The sequence below is a fragment of the Corvus hawaiiensis genome, chromosome 6 (genome assembly GCF_020740725.1).
Source record: "Corvus hawaiiensis isolate bCorHaw1 chromosome 6, bCorHaw1.pri.cur, whole genome shotgun sequence".
Classification (NCBI taxonomy): Eukaryota; Metazoa; Chordata; class Aves; order Passeriformes; family Corvidae; genus Corvus; species Corvus hawaiiensis.
The window spans coordinates 7,388,634-7,408,419 of record NC_063218.1 but is presented as its reverse complement, the minus strand read 5'-3'; the positions used below and the strand labels follow the sequence as shown (position 1 = coordinate 7,408,419).

Genomic DNA, 19,786 nt, shown 5'->3' with positions numbered 1-19,786 from the left:
AACCTCCAGCCTGCCCACCAAACAGCAACACTGCCACTTGATCCTGTCAAACTGCACCCCTCCCTTGAATGGCCAGAGTCAAGACACACAGATGAAGTTAATTAATTCAGTGACAGGCTGCATCACAAATTTAGCTCAGGGCTGTAGTACTGGCAAGTACTATCTGAATTTACATCCCATCCTTATACAGAGCAGCAGCCATTAGAGAAATACTTGCAAGATGGTTTTTAGGTTCACTTAAGATTACTAATTAGAAATAAGCCACCTTAAAAAAAAAATAGCTGTTGGATCTTTCTTCCTGCTCTATCTTTTTTGGAAAACACAGTCTCAGGCACTATCAGCAGTCATTTCATGGTAGTACTTTTCTCAGAAAGTGATAAAAGTACATGTTTTTTCTTAAAGGTCTGATGATCATTACAGCTGAGCCAATTAGAAATATTTACTAGATTTTATAAATCTTACACTGACCTTGGAAGAGAGTACTCAAACAGCAGTCTCAACCAGTATTTTTTCTGTGTATAACAAGTACCTCTACACCTAACATGTTTGCCTTTTCCCAAGCTGCATTAATTTTCACCTTGAAACTAAGCTGCAATGCAAATCCTGCCTGTTTTCTCTCTCTCTAAAAAACCCCAAAGAATGTAATGAAAAATAAGAAGGGAAGTGAGTTAGTGAAAACAAGACCTGTCTACCAGAGCTGGAGCTGTGCTGCCAAAGCCAGGTGGCCACAGTGGCCGATGGCTGCGCGGTGCCGCACGCCCCGGGCACTGCTGTGGCGATGCTCCCTGGGTGAGCTGCTGCTCCCCTTGCTGCAAAGGCAGCAATCCTGTGCCAGCCCAGTACAGCTGAAGGGGTGTGCCTGCGCTGTTGTTCTTCAACACAGCCATCTGATTCTCTCAGTACAGATTAAGGAGAGTGGGAGTGAGAGTGGGTAAAGATGCAAGGCAGATAATTCCTGCACAGAGGTGGATAACAGTCACAAGACCTCACTATAAATGCACTCTTTTATCTGGAATTGGCACAAATTCCCTTGGCTTAAACCCACAACCTAGAGAATGGCTTTTATGCCCTTTTGACAGGTTAAAACCCACCTTCTTATCACAGTTATGATTTCAGTATTGACTTATTAAAAGTTATTCACATGTTTGGAAAAAGTTGCTCCTCATTTTCCATCAAGCCACTTGTATTTCAAGCACTGAATATCTCAGCTACAGGTGATGGACAGATAGGAAATTTGGCAAATACTTATCAAATGTTGCATCTGTGGAACTGAAGCATGACAGGCCTGTAGGAGCTTGCTGACACACACAAATTTTTTACACATCAGTCCATTGTCTTAGTATAGCCTAAATTACTCTTGGAAAAAGCAACAAAACTATTTGCAAAAGAAAACAGCATCTAGTTCCAAAAAAGCTCTTAAATAAAGGAGAACAGGCTCTTAGAGTCAGCAATGCTCCTCTGCCTGGATTGATTCCAGCTTCACTTTAAAGTTACTACTTGGGTATTAACATACAATACTATGTATATATACACATATACATACATATTTTTGTCAAGTAACCATGGAAAAGCCAAATCATTAATAAAATACCTATTGCTGGAGCATTTATGCAGAGTTCTCTGGCCAACAGAAGGAAAGTTTTTCCCAGCACATAGACATTCACCTATTAAAAGACAAAAAAAGTATTATGTTAATCTTAAACCACAAATGCTTTTAATAGAACATTTATATGGGAAGGAGAAAACCCCAACTTTTGAAATCTTAACCTGCTCAAAAAAATTCAAGTTATACAAGCAATATTCATATGTACAGGATAATACTCAGTGCTTGTCAAAATCTGCACAAATTAGCATTGTAAATCAAAGCATAAGTTTATATTGAAAAAATTATAAGAAGTCGTTCATCATGCTCTTTATGGGCTCAGTGCTGCTCTGTAGTACAGTTTTTCAGTTGTCACATTACATCATAAGGCATTAAGTAGACTTCAGTGTAATATCAGTATATATATAGAGTGTCATTTATCTTGTGCCATTACAAAACCTGAGCAAATACAAGTCAGTGCAAATTTCAGTTCTGCATGATCATCTGTAATGGCATAATTAAGTATTGCACAAGCACACACCAGACTTTTCACCAAATCAAGGAGTGGTGCTACATGCCCCAAGGGTTATTTGTCATTTCTTGCTGTTTGGACATTGGCTCAGATCACATTAAAAACATTAAGAAAAAAAAATAAATTCAGGAAAGCCCTAAACCACACCAAACCTGCTCAGGCACCAGGGACAGAGCTCTGCTCCCCTCCCCTCCTTTACTGCTGCACCCAGGAGGATGTAAATTGAGGGGAGGAGTTACTCTTCATACTCTGATTTGCAATTTATAGCCCAGACAACTGTATTTGTATTTTACAAGTCTGAGGAAGTTTTCTTTCTCTATCTTAAGATGTGTTTTTGTGGTCAGCAAGAAAGGCAGGATATTCTCCAGTTCCCAATCAGTCTCAAACATTCCCACGGAGCTCCATGAACACCTTGCTTCTCCCAAGGCATATGTAAAGGTCAAGGTTAGTATAAAAAACTCCATCCTCCTACACTCCAAGCAGGTAGGTTTTTATTTTGTTTGGTTTTTAACAATGGTATATATTCTACTGCTTTTATGGAACAAAACTGCCCCTCTCTTTCCTATGCCTGGATAGTGAAGTTGTTTACTAAGCAGTGAATTACACAACTGAGTTGATGATTATGGTACGAGCCTATGGAATTAAAAAACTATTGCTCTTTCCATTTCATCAAAGAGCTTTGCCAACATTAGTTTAAAAGCAGGCTTTCCTCCCAAGTGTATAGATGCTTCTACTAAGCTAGCAAAAATATATGTATCTCAGCAACAACAACCAAACCCCAAAACAACCGACATATTTTCACCTAGCCCTTCAAAATGTTTGCGTGAAGATGTTCTTAATGTGTATTTTTCTCAAATATATAAAAAAATCAGAAATTAGAACTTCAAAGAAATCCTCAGAATGATCACATATCCTGAAAGTGACTGTGCAATCAATTATACGTGATATGATGGTAATTCATTCCATATTTAGTGAAAAGTGAGTCTCTTCCACGCTATGTCTGACCAATGGTTGGAGTGGCATAGAAGATGCAAAAATACAGCCTTAAATTTTACTGCCCTTTTTTTTCCTGAAATAGCAGACAACATAGAAGCACTATTTTCGGGGAAGGAAAAGAGCAAAACATACCCTCTGAAAGAGAAGTATATTTTCTAGGAAGTAAGTCACCAAATTTTATACAGAAAAAACAAGCACCTACTGAATCTGGCAATTCATACTGGAGTCTGAGAACATGTGACTTTCCATGAGCCACAGAGACAGAACAGATATCACTAAAGCAAAGTGTCTGCAGTGTTTCAGTTGGCTTTAGATTTTCTGCAAGCTCAAAAGGGGTTGTTTTGACCTTCTGTCCAAAAAATATTAACATAAAGAATGAGGGTTTGGCTGTAATTTCAGCCTTCTAAGCTGGCTGACCAAGTTACTATAAATCTTAAACCTCATCACTTAGATCTTGTTCTGCAAGGACGATTTCACTGCACAAATCAATAAAGTTACTTCAGTGGAGCCAAGTACATATGACGTTTCCATTAGAGGCTTCACAAACTCATCTAGTTCCTTCATTTTAGTCTAGGAAAAAAACCATAAAACTCTAATCCAAATAAGTATTTTTCCTTCTAGCCTTTTTCCTTGTCACGACATCCAAATGCTAGATGTTTGTCACCATCAAACCACGTCACTCTCTAAGAAACTCCTCCCAAGCAAACTTTCCATAAATGCAATAATAAAGAGCAAATAAATATGAAGAGGCATAAAGAAGCAGGTATTTTTTTCTAGTGAAGTTCTAACAATCAAAGTGATTGCCAAATTAAATCTAAAGCAAAGACAAATGAATACTAATGTGCTCAATGACTATCCTTTCCTTGGCATAACTAGAAGTCTCCTGATCCATGGTTTATTTGAGAAGTAATGCACTTAAATCTAACCTGCTTTTCCACTTCACTCACATCATCAGTGTTTTATGACTGACTTCAAGGTGCAGGCAGTGTATTTGCACAAAATAATAAATTAAAATAAAAATGGCAAATGAGGGAATTTCTTTCTTTTGCTCACAAGTACATTTTTTTGTAGTTTCTGGTTGCTACCAATTTAGAAAGAAAGCAAAATATACAGTACATTCCATGTTCCGTATTATTTTCCTCATGAAGCTCACACATTTTTAATGCCAGGGTCACAAAAAGAATCAGGAATAGATGACTGCTTCCAGTTTTCCTGGCAAATCAGTAGGAAAAAAGACTTCAGGCCCTCTCAAACAATATGCTTCTCAACTTTAAAAGTTAACAGATATTCACAGGTTCTGGGGCACTTCTCATAAATGAAAAATTAAAGATGGCATAAAGTTCACCCAGAAATCTGTAATGCCATTGAACTCCTGAAACATGATATTGAAGATCTTCTGGGTTTAGTGGAAGGTGGCCCTTTCACTAAAATTTCACTCTGCTATCACTGATTTCACCTACTACACACACACAAATCCCATGATAGATGAGATATGAAACAGGCATTTAGAGAGGGTCTTTCTTTACTCTCATCATTTGGTTTTTCTGCACTCCATTAAGCTTAGAAAATTAAGAGAATTAATTTAGAGGCCTACTTTAATTTCTAGTTCTTTCTTCATTAAGAACTTCTTATAAAAATTCATATACTCCAATCCATCAAAAGCTTAACGCTCCAAATTTAGAATCATATGACATTTGCATTTATAAAACCTAATGTTATATGAGTTCTTAGAATGGCGAATAAACAAAAATGCCCTTCTAAAAGGATGTCTCTGGCTTAAACTTGAATTGCTGCAGCTTTGACGCTTACCACATCAACTTCAGCTTCTTTTCCCCTTAATTTAAAAGGATCATTCTGAAAAACAGTATTTCTCCAAACTCTCCCCAATGAAAACTGTTGAAGTGAGACAATTGTTTTATACACTTTCATAAGATGTGTGCTCTTTTTTTGCAGATTTTCACCAGATATTAAAATTTTCTAAACTTGATGCAATCACTAGGTTTAAGCATCAACACCTAAGACAAAAGAAGGATGTCAACCTCTGTTAGAGAGGAGATTTTAAAATATCTGCAAATCCTGATAATTTTTACCACATTCTCTTACATTCAACTCGTATTTAACAGAGTAATTTCACAAGCATGTGGACCCATCACAGATTTTTTATTTTAAAAAAAAAGCAAAACAAAAAAACAAGTAGGTTCTTTAGCAGGAAGATATTTTTCAGACAAAAAAGGATGTGCTCACCAAGGCACTGCAAAAGCCTCTTTTTACAGGAGACCTTAAGATTCTCTAAGATGTTGTCCTTTACCAATAGTTAATTTCTGTTCTCATTATCAAACACATTATGTTAATTAAAAGGGGCATTTAGTGAAGGAATGGCTTCCAGTTATTCAGTTACATCTTCACAAGATCCTTCTACTTGTTATGCTCTTTGCCCTCCACAGTATTTGTTGGAGACAGTCTTTTCATTTCACATCTGTCAGTCATCAGACACTGATTTCAAAGGGACACTTCCAGAGAGACTCTCATCCTTTCATAATTTCCTCTTGCTTTCACATCATGCCTGATCTGTTCACAAATACCAATATACTTCCACTTTCAGAAATAACAACAAACACCTCATTTCCAATAACACAGGAATTCATCAGTCTAACACCTTCCAGAATTTTAAACTCTCTTTGGGAAACAGGGAATCTCCCATTCATACAGTTACCAGGTTACCAGGTCACGTTAACTTCTGAACAGTAGCAAAAAATAAAGCTGCCACCACTGAATGGAAGGTTTTTGTTGACCCTAAGTTCCATACAGTTATAGATCAATAACCCTTCTACAAGCAATTTCCAACAAGGCTTTTCAAGACCATAGTGTGGCATTCTGGCAAAGTACTACAAATGGTGACAGTGGTTAAGATATTCCTCTAGAAAGACAAAGACCGGGCAGTTGGAACACGATGAGAATTCACACTGTGAAACATCCATGGCTGCTTGCCTAAATAATTAAGCAAGCATGAAAAGCAAATGAGTTTTTAAGGAGAGTGGCTGTTGCTGGGGAAAGAGGCACCTGTGGTTATTTGATTCATTATTAACATTTCTAGTGTAGTAATGCCTGAAGGTCCCAACCAGGTTGTTTAAATTAACTCAATCAACAGCAATTTGCATAGGGGCAATAAAGGCAAATACAGTCAACATGTTAATAACTTTAAATGAACAAAGGGTATTAAAAACTGAAGCAAACCAGTACAGTCTTTAAAGAAATACTCTGTTTTACCTTTCTCCATGCAATAAATTGAAACTTCCTGTTTTTTGGATCCATACTGCAATTAGAGCAGTCAAAAGGTAACACAAAAATACAAACAAGTACCAAACTCGGCTTGTCAGGCTGTCGTTCAAAAGAGACACAAATCAAAATTAAGCAGCTTCCTCTGATACTGTGCTTTAAAGCACTGCCTTCAGTCTGGGGACTCCAAAGGGAGACTCTCCTTCTGCTAACACACAGCAGTACAATAAGCCATCATCAAACCATCTATGCAAGAAAGTCAGAGAGTAATCATTTGCTACACTCACAGAGGAATCAGGGAGCCCAATGCTGCCTTTAGATTAAATAAATGAAAACAAGTGTCCAAAAATAACTCACAATAAAAATACGTCTAGACAAGAAAGTACTGTTACTTGGCTAGACAAACTGAAGATGAAGACATAGGGGTGAGAGTTGTGTTTTGAAGCAGAGAAGAGACCAAAGGAGGACTAGACCAAGCAAATACTAGTTACTGATTTTCACGTCTTGTGCATCCTCTTCCCTTACCTAGAACCACAGTATAGTTCAGGTTGGAATGGATCTCAGCAGGTCTCCAGCCCAACCTCCTGCTCCAAGCAGAGTCAGCCACAAGAACAGACCAGGTTGCTCTGGATCTTGAGAGCCTTGATGGATAAAAACTTCAAAACTGCTCTGAGCAACCTGTTTCCACACTTGGCTGCCCTCAGAGTGAAACACCTTTTCTTGATATCAAGTAGAGACATCCCATTTTAATTCATTATGTCCATTGCTGGTAATTTTCCTGCTGCACACTTCTATAAAGAGCCTGGCTCTTCAGATGTCTAAGATCTCTTCAATGAACATCAGCCTTGTTTAACAGCAGGACCCACCACAAGGCACACTAAAAATTATATTCTACGAGGCTGAGACTGGGGATCAAAGCACTGCCAACCCCTCTTCCCAAAGTCTTTTATGACCCCATTGCAGAAACCACGACACTGGAGATGACAAGAGACTAAAAAAAAACCCCAGTCATTTCTGAGGATGTGAAAGGCAGCCTTTCACCACACCAAGATGAAACTTCAGCCAAATAGTTCTCCAGGTGCAAGGAATGGGATGCTAGGAAAGATGGGAGAAAACCTAAACTGTTCAAAACTTGGCCAAGGCTAGACAGGCTTTGCAGCTCTCCTAAACAAGTCAGGCCTGTCGCTTAGATTGGACTAACAAAAAAGCAAACAAAAGGCCTGATTGCAGACCTCTCTAAGGACTATATTTGCAAGTAAAATGCAGGATCTGAAAATATAAGCAAGTACTTTCCCTGTCAGAGACTGATGACTGGTCGTCCTTCCAACTCAATCAACAAGCAGCACAACTGCTCGGCACAAGGAAGGCGCCTCATTTGTACCAGTGCTCTGGACATTTTCAGTTCGATTCAGATCATGCTTTGAAGTCCAAATGTATCGGAGGCATTCTGAATCTGACAACACTTTCAACAGGAGATTTCCAAGACATAAGATGTACTTCACGTGAAGATTAAACAGCAAAGAAATTGCCTTTCCAATTTAAAAAAAAAAGACCAAAAAAAAAAAAAAGACATTTTGTCTTTTCCCAAGATGGCAGCAATTTTGAAGCTCCAAAAATTATTATGAAAATGCAGCAGATCTCCAGTGGAACAAGACAAACTCCCACATCTCAGTCATCAGCATAAGAGGAAAACGACTTTTTAAACAGACTGCCATTAACAGTGAAAATTAGTCTCCTCTATTGCTAAGTTTTAGCAGCACTATCCTAAAAGCATATTACACAGTAGGGGACAGCTTTTTTTTTTTTTAATATATTTTTAAGTCCCACAAGCAACTGAAGGAAGACAGGAAGGGAGGCTGTACAACAAGTACAAACCAGAGCCTAAGAAGTCATGCTTAGGATTTTCTCTACCCTCTTTTTTTTAAAAAAAAAAAAAAGGCTAAACAGATCAGCAAGAAAGAAAGAATTTAAGATAGGTCATTAAACAAATACTGAGTTGCAGGTAACAGCAGGTTCAGGACATGGTTTAGTGGTGAACATGGTGGTGGCTGATGGCTGGACTTGGTGATCTTGGAGGTCTTTTCCACCCTTAATGTTTCTATGATTTTTTGCCTTCAAATGCACTGAAACTTATTTCAGGGTGTTCAGTAATTCAGCCAGTAGCGTCCATGAAGACAATCTGTAAGGACATTTCATGTGGTGACTTTCTTACAGAATTCCTGCAGTTGGATGACGAAGAACACTGCAGGTCACTCACCTCCCACTGCAACTGAGCTGCATCAAGAACATTCTGAAGGAAAATCTCAACATTCACTATTAGTTTCTAAGCAAGAGTTGGTGCAGGTTAGCAGCAGCTCATTTTTTAGTCTTCAGATGTGATTTTTTTGTGATATAAACTCAATACCTTTCTCATTTCACCAAGAAAAACAGTTACCTGGACCACTGTGACAAATTTTGTACAGATGAGTATGAACAAATTAAATACTTTGGAAAGACAATACCACTGCCACTACTACTACTGCTCTCAACTCTTCTTCTTCCTTAAGGACATTTATATCCCAACTTCAGGATGGGAGAGCAGTCCTTGAAAAAAAGAGGGACTTCAAGGTAAAATAGTACCATCTAATGAACTATTTTTAATAAACTAATTATTTCTTAGGTCCAGGTGTTGTGGGCAAAGACTGATCTAAGGCACAACGTACTGAAATTTTCTGCCTGGGCCACAAATGTTTTGCTACCAAGGTGGTTTGGTTTGTTTGGTTTTGGTTTTTTTTTCTTGGTTTGTAGTTGTGGTTTTCTGTTTGGTTTGTGGTTTTGTTTGTGGGGGTTTGTTTGATCTTTTTTTAACAGACTTGGGGTGGGAGGAAAAAAACATCAAGCTAGAACCTGAAAAACTCATTTATGTATTTTTAAACAGGACTTTCTGGATAGCTACAGTTAACAGTAATGTTTAACATTCCTATTTGCTCAGATTCACCTTAGAGAAGTCATAAAGCAGAGCTCATCAGAAGACACAGTTAAATGCAGATCAAGATACTGAAATCCTGGATTTTTCTCTTTCAGAGGTTGATTATTTCCCTACTACTAATGTATTTCTGTCTCTCCCATCTTCTCAGTTACTTCTCTTTAACCTTTTGGTCCTCATAAGCCCCATCTCAGCATCTTTTCTGGCTGGAATGCACAGAGGGGAAAAGACAAATCATTCAATCTTTCTTGTCTGTTTCTGCTGACAATACATCTTTTCCTTTTCCTCTTATAATACCTATTCTTCTAGTTCACATTGTGACTATTCTTCATATTACTGTGATCACTCTATTTCAAAACCATCACCATGAAAAATTACCTGTGTTTAGAAGGAAACAAACCTTCCATTCTACTCATGCACTGTTTGGTTGTGAGCAATCAAAATAATTCAATCAGAGTTTAGAAAAGAGAAAAAAGTAACTAAATTTCAGAATTAAAGATTCATTTGATTATTGCAATTCCAGCAGACTGCTTCAAGCAATAAATAGTCTTCAGAGGGATGCCATTTACTAAGACAGCTGGGAGGACAAAAATAGATGCAAGTAACCTAGTCGCATTGTATGTAAAACAGTTGTAACAGAGAGAATGAGGGTAAGACAACATATGTCAGCAGAGCTTTCTATTTCCACAGACAGAGCAAGTTCCTATTTCTCTCAAAATACATTTTATAAAACACAGTTCTGAAGTGCACAAATACATTTACACAGCAGTACCTACTAAAAAGGTTATTTTTGTCTTCAACAACTGTTGTTTTAAAAATATGTAGCATCTGACCCTGTGCCACTGCAGTGACTCTGAATCCTGATGAAAGGATCATACTAACTCTTGCTACGTTGTCTGTAGCATTAAAAGCAAAAAAAATTTTGAACATTTAATTTTACTGAAAAATTACTCAAATTTCCAAACCCCGTGGTTTTCCACTCAGATTTTTTAGAGAAAAATTAAAACATCTTAAACTTTAACAATTGGGAAAAAAAGTCAAATTTAAAAAGGGTACAATACCTGAAGAAGGTCGCTGAGGTCAAGTAACATGTCTGTGAAAGAAGTCAAGGAATATACATGCTTGTTGAATGTGACAGTATTTCTTAATTTCATTTCATTAGCAAGCCAAAGAAAGGGAAGAAATAAACCCAGGTTAACTGTCAAAGAAACTAAACATGGGTTAGGTCCATTCACCACTTATGCTAACAGCCAACATCCAGTTAATTGTTCAGCTGCCCAAAAAACCCTGCCAGCACCTGCTGAATTTACTGCTCAAGTTGTCTCTGTGAAATGATGGTCTCAAAGAACAAGCCAACACCTCGTGTGACCTACAATACTCACCATATCCTGCAGCCTAAGAACGACCCAGTGGTAAGGGGGTTCTCTGCTCTGCTCAGACCCCACCTGATATGCTGCATCCAGCTCTGGGATCCCAGCACGGGAAGGACATGGACCTGTTGGAGAGTGTCCAGAGGGGCCCAGCAAGATGATCAGAGGGATGGAGCACCTCTGGTATGAGGAAAGGCTGAGAGAATTGGGATTGTTCAGCCTGGAAAATGGAAGGCTTTGGGATGACCTAATTGTAGCCTTCCAGCACCTGAAGGGAGCCTACAAGAAAGATGGAGAAGAGCTTGTAGTGACAGGATAAGGGGGAATGGCTTCAAACTGAGAGTAGGGTTAGATTGGATATTGGGAAGAAATTTGTTACTGTGAGGCTGCTGAGGCCCTGGCACAGGTTGCCCACAGAAGCTGTGGCTGCCACATCTCTGGCAGAGTTCAAGGCCAGGCTGGATAGGGCTTTGAGCAACCTGGTCTGGTGGAAGGTGTCCCTGCCCATGGCAGGAGGTGGAACGAGATGATCTTCAAGGTCCCTTCCAACTCAGAGCATTCTATTATTCTATGATAATTAAAACATTAATAGCATCAAGATAGAATACACTTAAGAATATAAAGCATCATCAGTCTCCTATGCCATCTTAGGAGCCCAGAAACACTGATAGAAGAGCAAACTAAGAAAACTGAAATAAGTTTCTTTTGTTCTCTTCTATGAGGACCTGTCAAAGATCTGGGAAGGGAAAGCTGCTTTTCCTACTCCCTTCTCCAGCCAAGCAAAATCAGCTTTCAGTTTTCACTCCCTTCATGATATCCTGTGGTGCTGCAAAATATTAGGTCACCATCTACTCATTATGGGCACACTTGGGAAACATAATAGTTAAAAACAAGCCAAAACACTACAAATTTCCATTAGACTTAACTGAAAGCAAGCACACTTATGAATGCATTGTCTAAACAGTATCCAAAATAGAGAATAAAAAAAGCACCATGAAGCCCAAAGTGCAAAGGTAGCCTTTTGCTGCTGTTAATGAACACATGCCAGATCTCCTATCAGCTACTCAGGTGTGGCTTACATGTTGTAAAAGGCTTTATTTTTGAAAGGAGTGTCAAGGTAAAGTGTGAGAGAAGGGGAGAGAGTGAGAGAGTGAGGCAGGCAAAGAAAACATGTATGCAGGGCTCTATGTGAGTTTTTGTATGCAGCAACGTGTTAAGAAATCCAGCATTAAATAAAATGTAGTTTGGTGCATCCTGTGGTAACATAAGTCTTAGTGAATGTTCTCCAAGTAAGCCAGAGAAATACAGTACACATTTCTCCTAAACATTATCAGCTGTGGAAGGAAAGTAATTCAGATAACCTAATTAGTTTATACATAAACATTTTCATTGCTAAGAACTTCTATCCTTGAGCATTTCTACCCTTAGTTTGCATTTGAAATTGTACAATGTACTCCAACTTTGTTACAAAATTTAATACATTATGTTAATATTATTTGGTGGAAATTAATTTCCACATTAAAAACCACAGCATAGCTGGGTAGTTAATTAGCTGAAAATTCAGTATGGCTCTGAAAAAAATCAAGAATCCATTATAGGTAGTATTATGCAAGATATTACAGTAATCTGAAATTTTAACACAGTAAGGAAACTGCTAACAAAAACCATCTGTAAAATACACAGCTTAGAAATATACACAGAGCAATACTGAATTCAGTGCACATTTTTTGTAAAAGTAGTGAGAAAGGAGAAAATGGAAAGACTTTAGCAATGCAATTGCCAAGGAACCATAATAATTGTCAGCTCATCAAACAGATCTAGGAAGAAATCGCTATGCCAATTTTGTGCTCAAGAAACATTCTAAGTCTGAAGATGTTCCCAGCTCATTATTGACTTGAAGTGCCTGATTATTCTATGCCCACCCTGAGATACTGTCCCCACTGAGACAAAGTAAAATTATCACTCATATCTGATAGATCTCATCACAATTTAGGGGGGAGAAAAAAGCATTAAACACCAAACGAAAAGCACCTTATAGGTTATTGAGGCACCAAAGTGAGTAACTGAGTGGTCCTAGAGCCTGGCTGCTGTCACTGGAGACGAAGGAGTTGGAAGGAACATCAGTGCCAAATGCTAATTCAGATCTTAGGTGAGCCAGAGAGGTACTTTTCTAACCCAGGCATTTCAGTTACAGTCATGAAATCTGTATACCAGAGTATTCCTCAACCTCCTCAAACTGTTAAACACACTTTCGGTGGAAAATTACTAACACAGTACAAGGGCTTAGGCTTTACTACTGTAAGGAAAACAACCCCACCTTTTTGTCCAAGAAGAAACAGAGAGCATGGGATGTATTTATAGCAACACAAGATCAGAGCTAAGGAGTTGGGAAATTCACTAGCAGGGTTCAGGCAGCTCTGAATCAGTTCAGAGCTACACCATAGATGCTTTAACATACAGTTCCCCTGCTCCTTAGAGAAGTTAGTTCAAGTGTCCACCAAAATTGTAAGCAAAGGTCACAGTAAAAATGTGGCACTTCTGGATTTCATCTAAGGTAGCCTCCAGCAATCTCTCTCCCTGATTAGATGTGTAGCTACTACAGCAAAGCAAAAGGGGAAACTTGAGTCACGCAGTAGCTCTGGGTTGGCCCTTACTATGAATATTGTGGGCACTATTATCAGCAGGAAGTGGTTGTAAAAACAGGCTGCTGTTTTCAAACTCCTTTTCAGAGCTGGAACAGTTCAGGAGAACATACAACAGCTGAAAAGAGCAGATAATACTTAATATGTATTCAAAAATTATACAATCGTAAGATAAATGTTTTCTTTGAGGCTGGAAGAAAACAATGATCATTTTACATATGGAGACTGCTACCCACATGGAATAGCTCTTAAAGGGATGGAAAGCTACTGGTGCTGTAGATATACACATGCAAATAACAGGGCACAAAGGGACTTAGGTTATAAATGTTCCCAAATCTAAAAGAAAAAAAAAAGGAAAATAAAAAGCATAAACAGTTTTAACTGCTTTTCCTTTGCTACTCATTCTTTAAGCAAGTTTCACCAAAGTATGCAACTGACTGTCCATCACTAGTAATGTCTAAATGTCTAAATCAAGATGAGGTAAGTCTAGAGGCACTACTTCAGAAAATTAAATTCAAGGGAATCCTTTGACCAGCATGATGCAAAAGGTCAGATCGAGCAGCCAAAATGTTCCTTTTCTGCCTTTATAATCCAAAAATCTGTGGATAATATGAGAGCTCCATGATTCACAGCAATAATGATCTCATTCTCAGCACCAGAGGAAACAAAAGTTCATGAAGAAATGAATAGTACCGGAAAACTAAAACCCAAAATACCAAAACAAGCATGCATTTGTACTTCAGAGAGACCTACATTTTACATATTCCAGCAATCCTAAAGTACTTGTGTAGCAAAATCCCCCTGATTTTCAATAACAATATCTAGCAGGAGGCAAATCCACTATTTGCAGGAATAAATTGTGCAAGATGCTGTTAAAATAAACAACTATCATTTACAATAAAGTTGCTACCCCTCCTAAAAAAATCTTTGAAAAATTAAAATCTTTAGTGTTTGACAATGTACAGTAATCAGGAAACCTTCAGATTATTTCATGCTACTCTTTCAAAATTCTTCCACTGTGTAGGATGTCATATCTGGGAGACACAGGCCCGTATTAAGAAGCATGGAGAAGACAAAGGGTCTAGTATTAATTTTAGTTAGTTAGTTAGTTTTTGTTAAGTTACCCTTGGAACATTTTTTACTTATTTTTACAAGCTTACTACAAAAGCAGCCATACCACGGAAGGAGGACTAGTGCCAAGGAACTATGACTGCAAGCCACTCAGCAGAAATTTGACATCCACAATGAAGTGTCACCTTTATTCAGCTAAAGCTAAAATGCTTCCACAAAAACTAAAACCTGATCCATTAAATATATAAAATATTTAAACATAATCTCACTTTCAGTACTCAACAGCAGCAATTCAGCTGGCTGCAAATAAAAAAGCAAAGCTTAATAGGAAATGTGTCTGAAAAGCAAAAAAAAAATCTGAATATTAAAACAAAATTTTCTCAAGTTCTAAATGAAAAGAAATAATTGCAACTTCAGTGTCAGGGTTCTGGATAAACTATATAACAAATGGGAACTTCCCAGAAGCACTTTCTTTAACAAACACACGGAGAAAAGACAAAAGGGAGGGCGGACACAGAAGTGGGGTGATACCAGGGTAAAAAACTAATGACAGCATTTGGCTGGCCCAGAACCCAGTTTTCAGCCTTTCAGTTCTACACCCAGCTCACAACCTTCCCCTTCCATAATTTCATACACCATATGATTTCTGATTATGACTTATCATGGTTAGACCTCTGGTGCTTTACAAACTTTCACCATTTTAATTAGCCATTAATTGAGACTGACTGACAATGCTAATTGTTTAAAGTAAACATTTCTCTTTCCAAAGACACCGAACTAAAACAATTAGAAAATAATAACCAAACCCAATTCTTTTGTAGAAAGCTCGTTTTTGACAACTTTAATGAAAGCTTTGCCTCGAGGCTGAATCCCCACAGAGCCAGTTTCCAAAATTTCTTCAGTCTCCAATTTTGCCTGTGCAAAGAAGTCCACGTAGCACAGGCTGCACTCGAGTACACAAATAAAAGCAGCACATAACAAATGAAACTGCTAAGCACAAATGCCATTTTTATAAAAAGCAATCTTTATTTATGTGTAGATTAATGCATGATAAAAAAAGAACTGCATTTTGGTCTGAGGGGTTCTTTCTTCTTTGCACACAGCTGTATGACTGTGTTTCATAAAAGCGTATTGCTCTAAATTCTGTACTCTAAAATCCCCAATTTGAAAACAAAAAGCAGTGCCCCACTCCTTCCCCAGATCTATCAGGATGTTTTTCCAGCAGTTCTTTCAGCGCATGCAGCCTCACTACCTTCAGAGCTAAGGCAAAATTAGCAGCAGTAATTCAGCATCGTGCAAGCAGCAGGCAGATCAAAGAGCAGACAGGCATTTGGGGCTGCATTCAGCCTGCCTGATCCCATGGCATTAACTGAAAGGGTTACAAGTGTGGCTTTCAGGCTCACCTAAGACCTGAATTAGCCTTTGACACCAGTTCTCCCCTCCTGCATCTCCAGCAGCTGCACACAAATCTGCGCTGCTGCACATGGGAGGGACCCAAGGCCTGCAAGTCACATCAACCTTCAGACTCTAATGCACATGCAATTCAGTCTTTCCTAAATTAATGCTGCAGCTTTTCTCAATAATTGTCTTCAGAGTCATTGCCATTTAGAAGAACATCTTCCAAAGCACCCAGGCTGGCTGAATATGCAGCAAGCATTCAGCACTTCTAAAAATGCTGCCCTTGTCTTCAAAGGACTGGGGCTAAGCTGTGTTCCCACTGTTACTGACTTCAAGTAAAAAACCTGCTTTGTGGGGTAGTGCCAAGTATTTACATAGTCACATGTAAATTTGTAACAGTCACATGTAAATTTATAACACAGCACAACACAACAGAAAAAAAACTTAAAATACCATTTCTCGTCTCAGAATGCATGTACAGTCAACTCGCAATTATACAGGGTATCAAAGGGATAAAATATGCAAAGAATATCCATACTAAGCCCCTGAAAGATAATCTAGTTAGTATATTTGCTTAGGGAAAAGAAAATTTAGGCATAGAATGAAAATGTAAATATTAATTTAAAAGTTCTGAGAGACATGAGGTTAATCTTCAACTTGAATGATGTGGCCATGTATAAATAACAGTTGGCTATATTTAAACAACAAAAAGTCTCCAAACAAAAAAGAGAGACCCCGTTCCCTGAACAGTAAATTGAACAAGCACTGGTGAGGGAAAACAAGAGAGGTTGCTAGGAGAAGCAAGGCTTAAGGAAGAACTTAAAAGAAGAGCAGGGCTGGCAGATGAGAATGAGCGAGAGGCAGCAGGAAAGGAGCAAAGCTCAAGCTGCAAGGGGAAAAAGAAACCTGAAAAATTGTAAAATCACTGCAGAAAACACAAGCAGGTATGAAACTGCAAAGTCTAAAAATCTGCACAGAAGGACAATTTGGTAATAAAGTGGGCTTATGAAAAGAAGCTGGGAAGGAGGACATTGATAGTAAAGATTTAAGTAAATGTAAAGGAGTTCAGTTCTCTCTCTTTTCTGTGCATACAAAGTCTATAAAAGTTATGACTCTTGTACCAACAGTGAAAGGAAAGTTCCAAAGAAGTCAGAGGTGCAGATGTAGAAGAATTATTCTGAGATGGCTCTCAAGTATTCAGCACAGCAGCAATGCACACATTTGGGAACGTGAAGCAGCTGGCTGAGAGAAGCAGCAGAGGAAAAATCACTGCCTGCTCACAGGTGGCAAAGGAAAACCAGTACAGTCATGAGGCTGACACTCTGCTTGGAAGAGTTTGGAAATACATAAAAATATGAAAAAAAGAAAAAACAGAAAAACAGAAAAACAAAACCTGCCATAACTACCTCAATTTCAGTTCATTACCACCCCCTCCCCACAGCTGCTATTTGTGCAGCAATGTGGCAAACCAGCCAAAGGAACTGTCTGAAATAAACTTCCCCCCCGACATATCCCGTTTTCAGCTGGATTAACTCCCGAGTTCACATGTAACTGCATAAACACCTGGGCAGGGGATGGACCGAGGGAGGACTGAGCAAGCAAGACCAAAGCAAGATAACTTCTTTCTCAAGCTGTGCCAGCTCACAGCGGCTTAAAGCATTCTCTAAAACCAGAGCCTGAGACAATCTCTTTGTCACCCCTCCCACCTTCTCAAATTTCTCTTTAAAGTTTGCACAGTTCTTCCCAGCTTGCTCCAAAACACAGAGACCTACCTTATCTGAAAGAGAAGCCTTAAAACAAGTAAGGAGAAAAACAAGTAAGCAGTTACTGGAGAGTATTTTATAACATTTTGGGTTGCTATAAAGCAGTTACTGGAGAGTAACTACTTTATAGCAACCCAAAATGTTATAAAATTGGTTACACCTCCCTTGTTATAAGTACAAACACAGTTCCCATGTGAGAGTTTGTCACAGTACTGCTCTGGTTTACCCACAGTAAGCACTCACATACTTTTTGAAAAAAGTAGCATTACAGTGCTCCATTACGTCAGAATAAAACCAAATTTTGTGGATGCAGAATGTTTTACATTTCGCATGCCAGAAGCCAAGTGTTACATCTTAGCTTTCATACCCATACTGAGGCAAGTGCACTGGTATTAAGTGCTCCTGGGTGAATTATCTCAGCAGACCTCTGCTGGGATGGGAGCATGGCAGCTGTTGTCCCCATACTGGGAGATGCACACAAACTCAGATGCTGCTTTCCTGCCAGGATCAGTGGACTTGATTTATCTAGGCATAGGCATGATCCAATATGATATACATAAAACACTGTCACTCATTTAGCAAAAAATTTCTGACACTAGAGCCTTTGTTTTAAGAGAAAATATGGCTTCAAAAGGAATGAATTGCATCCCTGCCCTTCTGAGGCTGCTGGCTCCTTAATGGCTTTTGGTGGGAAGTACAACAATGGGATGTGTTTAATTTCCCATTCTCAAAGGCCTTTAAGAGAACCATCTCTGCATATGTCACATAAGACAATGACAAACCCTTCTCTACCAGGTGCCCACAGGCACACACCTGCAGAAACCTTTCATTACCTGAACTGCACCAAAGGGAGCCCTTGTGTTCTGGAAGTGGGCACTGCAGGAATACCTTTCTCCCTAATGGTGTATTCCTGCTGATCAGAAAACCTGGGCAGGTGGAAGAGCTCTCTATGTTCTCACCCTCCCTCACACCCACAGCACTCCACTGGAAAAATGTCAGGCATAATGGCTCCATGGACGTGGCTGGCTCTCTCTTGGGGCATGGATGGAGCAATGCTTTCACAGATGCTACCAAACTGTTAATTACTATTCTTGTAGTAATCAAAGCTCGATTAAAGGCACTACAGTAACTCACAGCAACTTCCCCAATCATCTGCATTTCCTACAGAACTTAAACGCAGCATGGAGCTGGAAACTGGGCTCTTAGGACCAGTTCATCAGCAGTGCTTGGAAATCAGGACAACATGCCACTTTTACAGTGGCTGAACTCCTCAAAGCAGGAGGTATTATCAATAAAATAAATACAAATACACAAAGCTAAACTGATGCACTGCATTGGTGGGTTGAAAAATCCTCAGCCCATGCTTTCAACTTAAGAAATGCCTACACTAAACCTAAAAAAAGATTCCTACGTGTTCGCTGTAGCAGAAAGCTACGTAAGTCATAAGAGCACTGAGGTATACTGAATTTGAGTTTTATTAAAGAGAGTTGCCTTATGGTTCATAAATAGCAGCATATCCCAAATGAGTTATTAATAAAGCATTTCACCAAATTATATAATAATGCATCTTGCACTTTTGAGTACCACTGGAGGAGTGTTCAAGGGAGGTTTATTTGGCAATAGGAGTAGAAAACTCACATTACCTCCTTGGACAGCTACCCAGGTATCCTGGAAACAGACAGAAGCACTGAGTTAGCACGTCTGAATTTACCAACCTGTGGACAAGAAGGATTATGCAAACAAGTCTTCACTTCTACTTCCCAGCAATGCACAAAGTGAGAGATTGCCTTCAGCTGTCACTGGCAGGGTGAGAAGATACTTTCACTGATACTTTCTGTTCAGCCCAACTGAACAGAGCTCAAATAGAACTTAAAAAAAAAAAAAAAAAAGAACTGCAACAGCTTTTCTAACTTTCCAAATATCAAATACCAATTTAAAATACCTTTCAGGGCTGGGGACAAGTGATGCATCATACCTTGAAATGAATACAATTCTCAACATGACAAATTCTCCTTCAAGGACCTAATATACTGGATTTTAAAGTTAAAACAAATTTATGTTTCTAAAGGTTGTCTCTAGAACAAAATTAAATTTGGTCCTTGAACAGGCATAATAGAGCAGGTGGATGGAGGAGTTTGCATATCTGAGATTTTAAAGGCAGCTAACTTTTCAGAGAGTTCAATTGTAAGAA

At 38.7% G+C, this 19,786-nt stretch overlaps 1 protein-coding gene across 1 annotated transcript in view; it reads right to left on the bottom strand.

The window, feature by feature from the left end:
* The window catches only part of BRF1 (BRF1 RNA polymerase III transcription initiation factor subunit), a 172,773-nt gene that overhangs the window by 92,981 nt on the left and 60,006 nt on the right, over positions 1 to 19,786 (bottom strand). Inside the window, exons 4-5 of the mRNA XM_048305528.1 lie at positions 10,413 to 10,444; positions 1,592 to 1,664 (exon numbers count right to left, since the gene is read on the bottom strand). Of these exons, the coding sequence (XP_048161485.1) occupies positions 1,592 to 1,664; positions 10,413 to 10,444 (105 nt within the window). The remainder of the gene's footprint in view (positions 1 to 1,591; positions 1,665 to 10,412; positions 10,445 to 19,786) is intronic.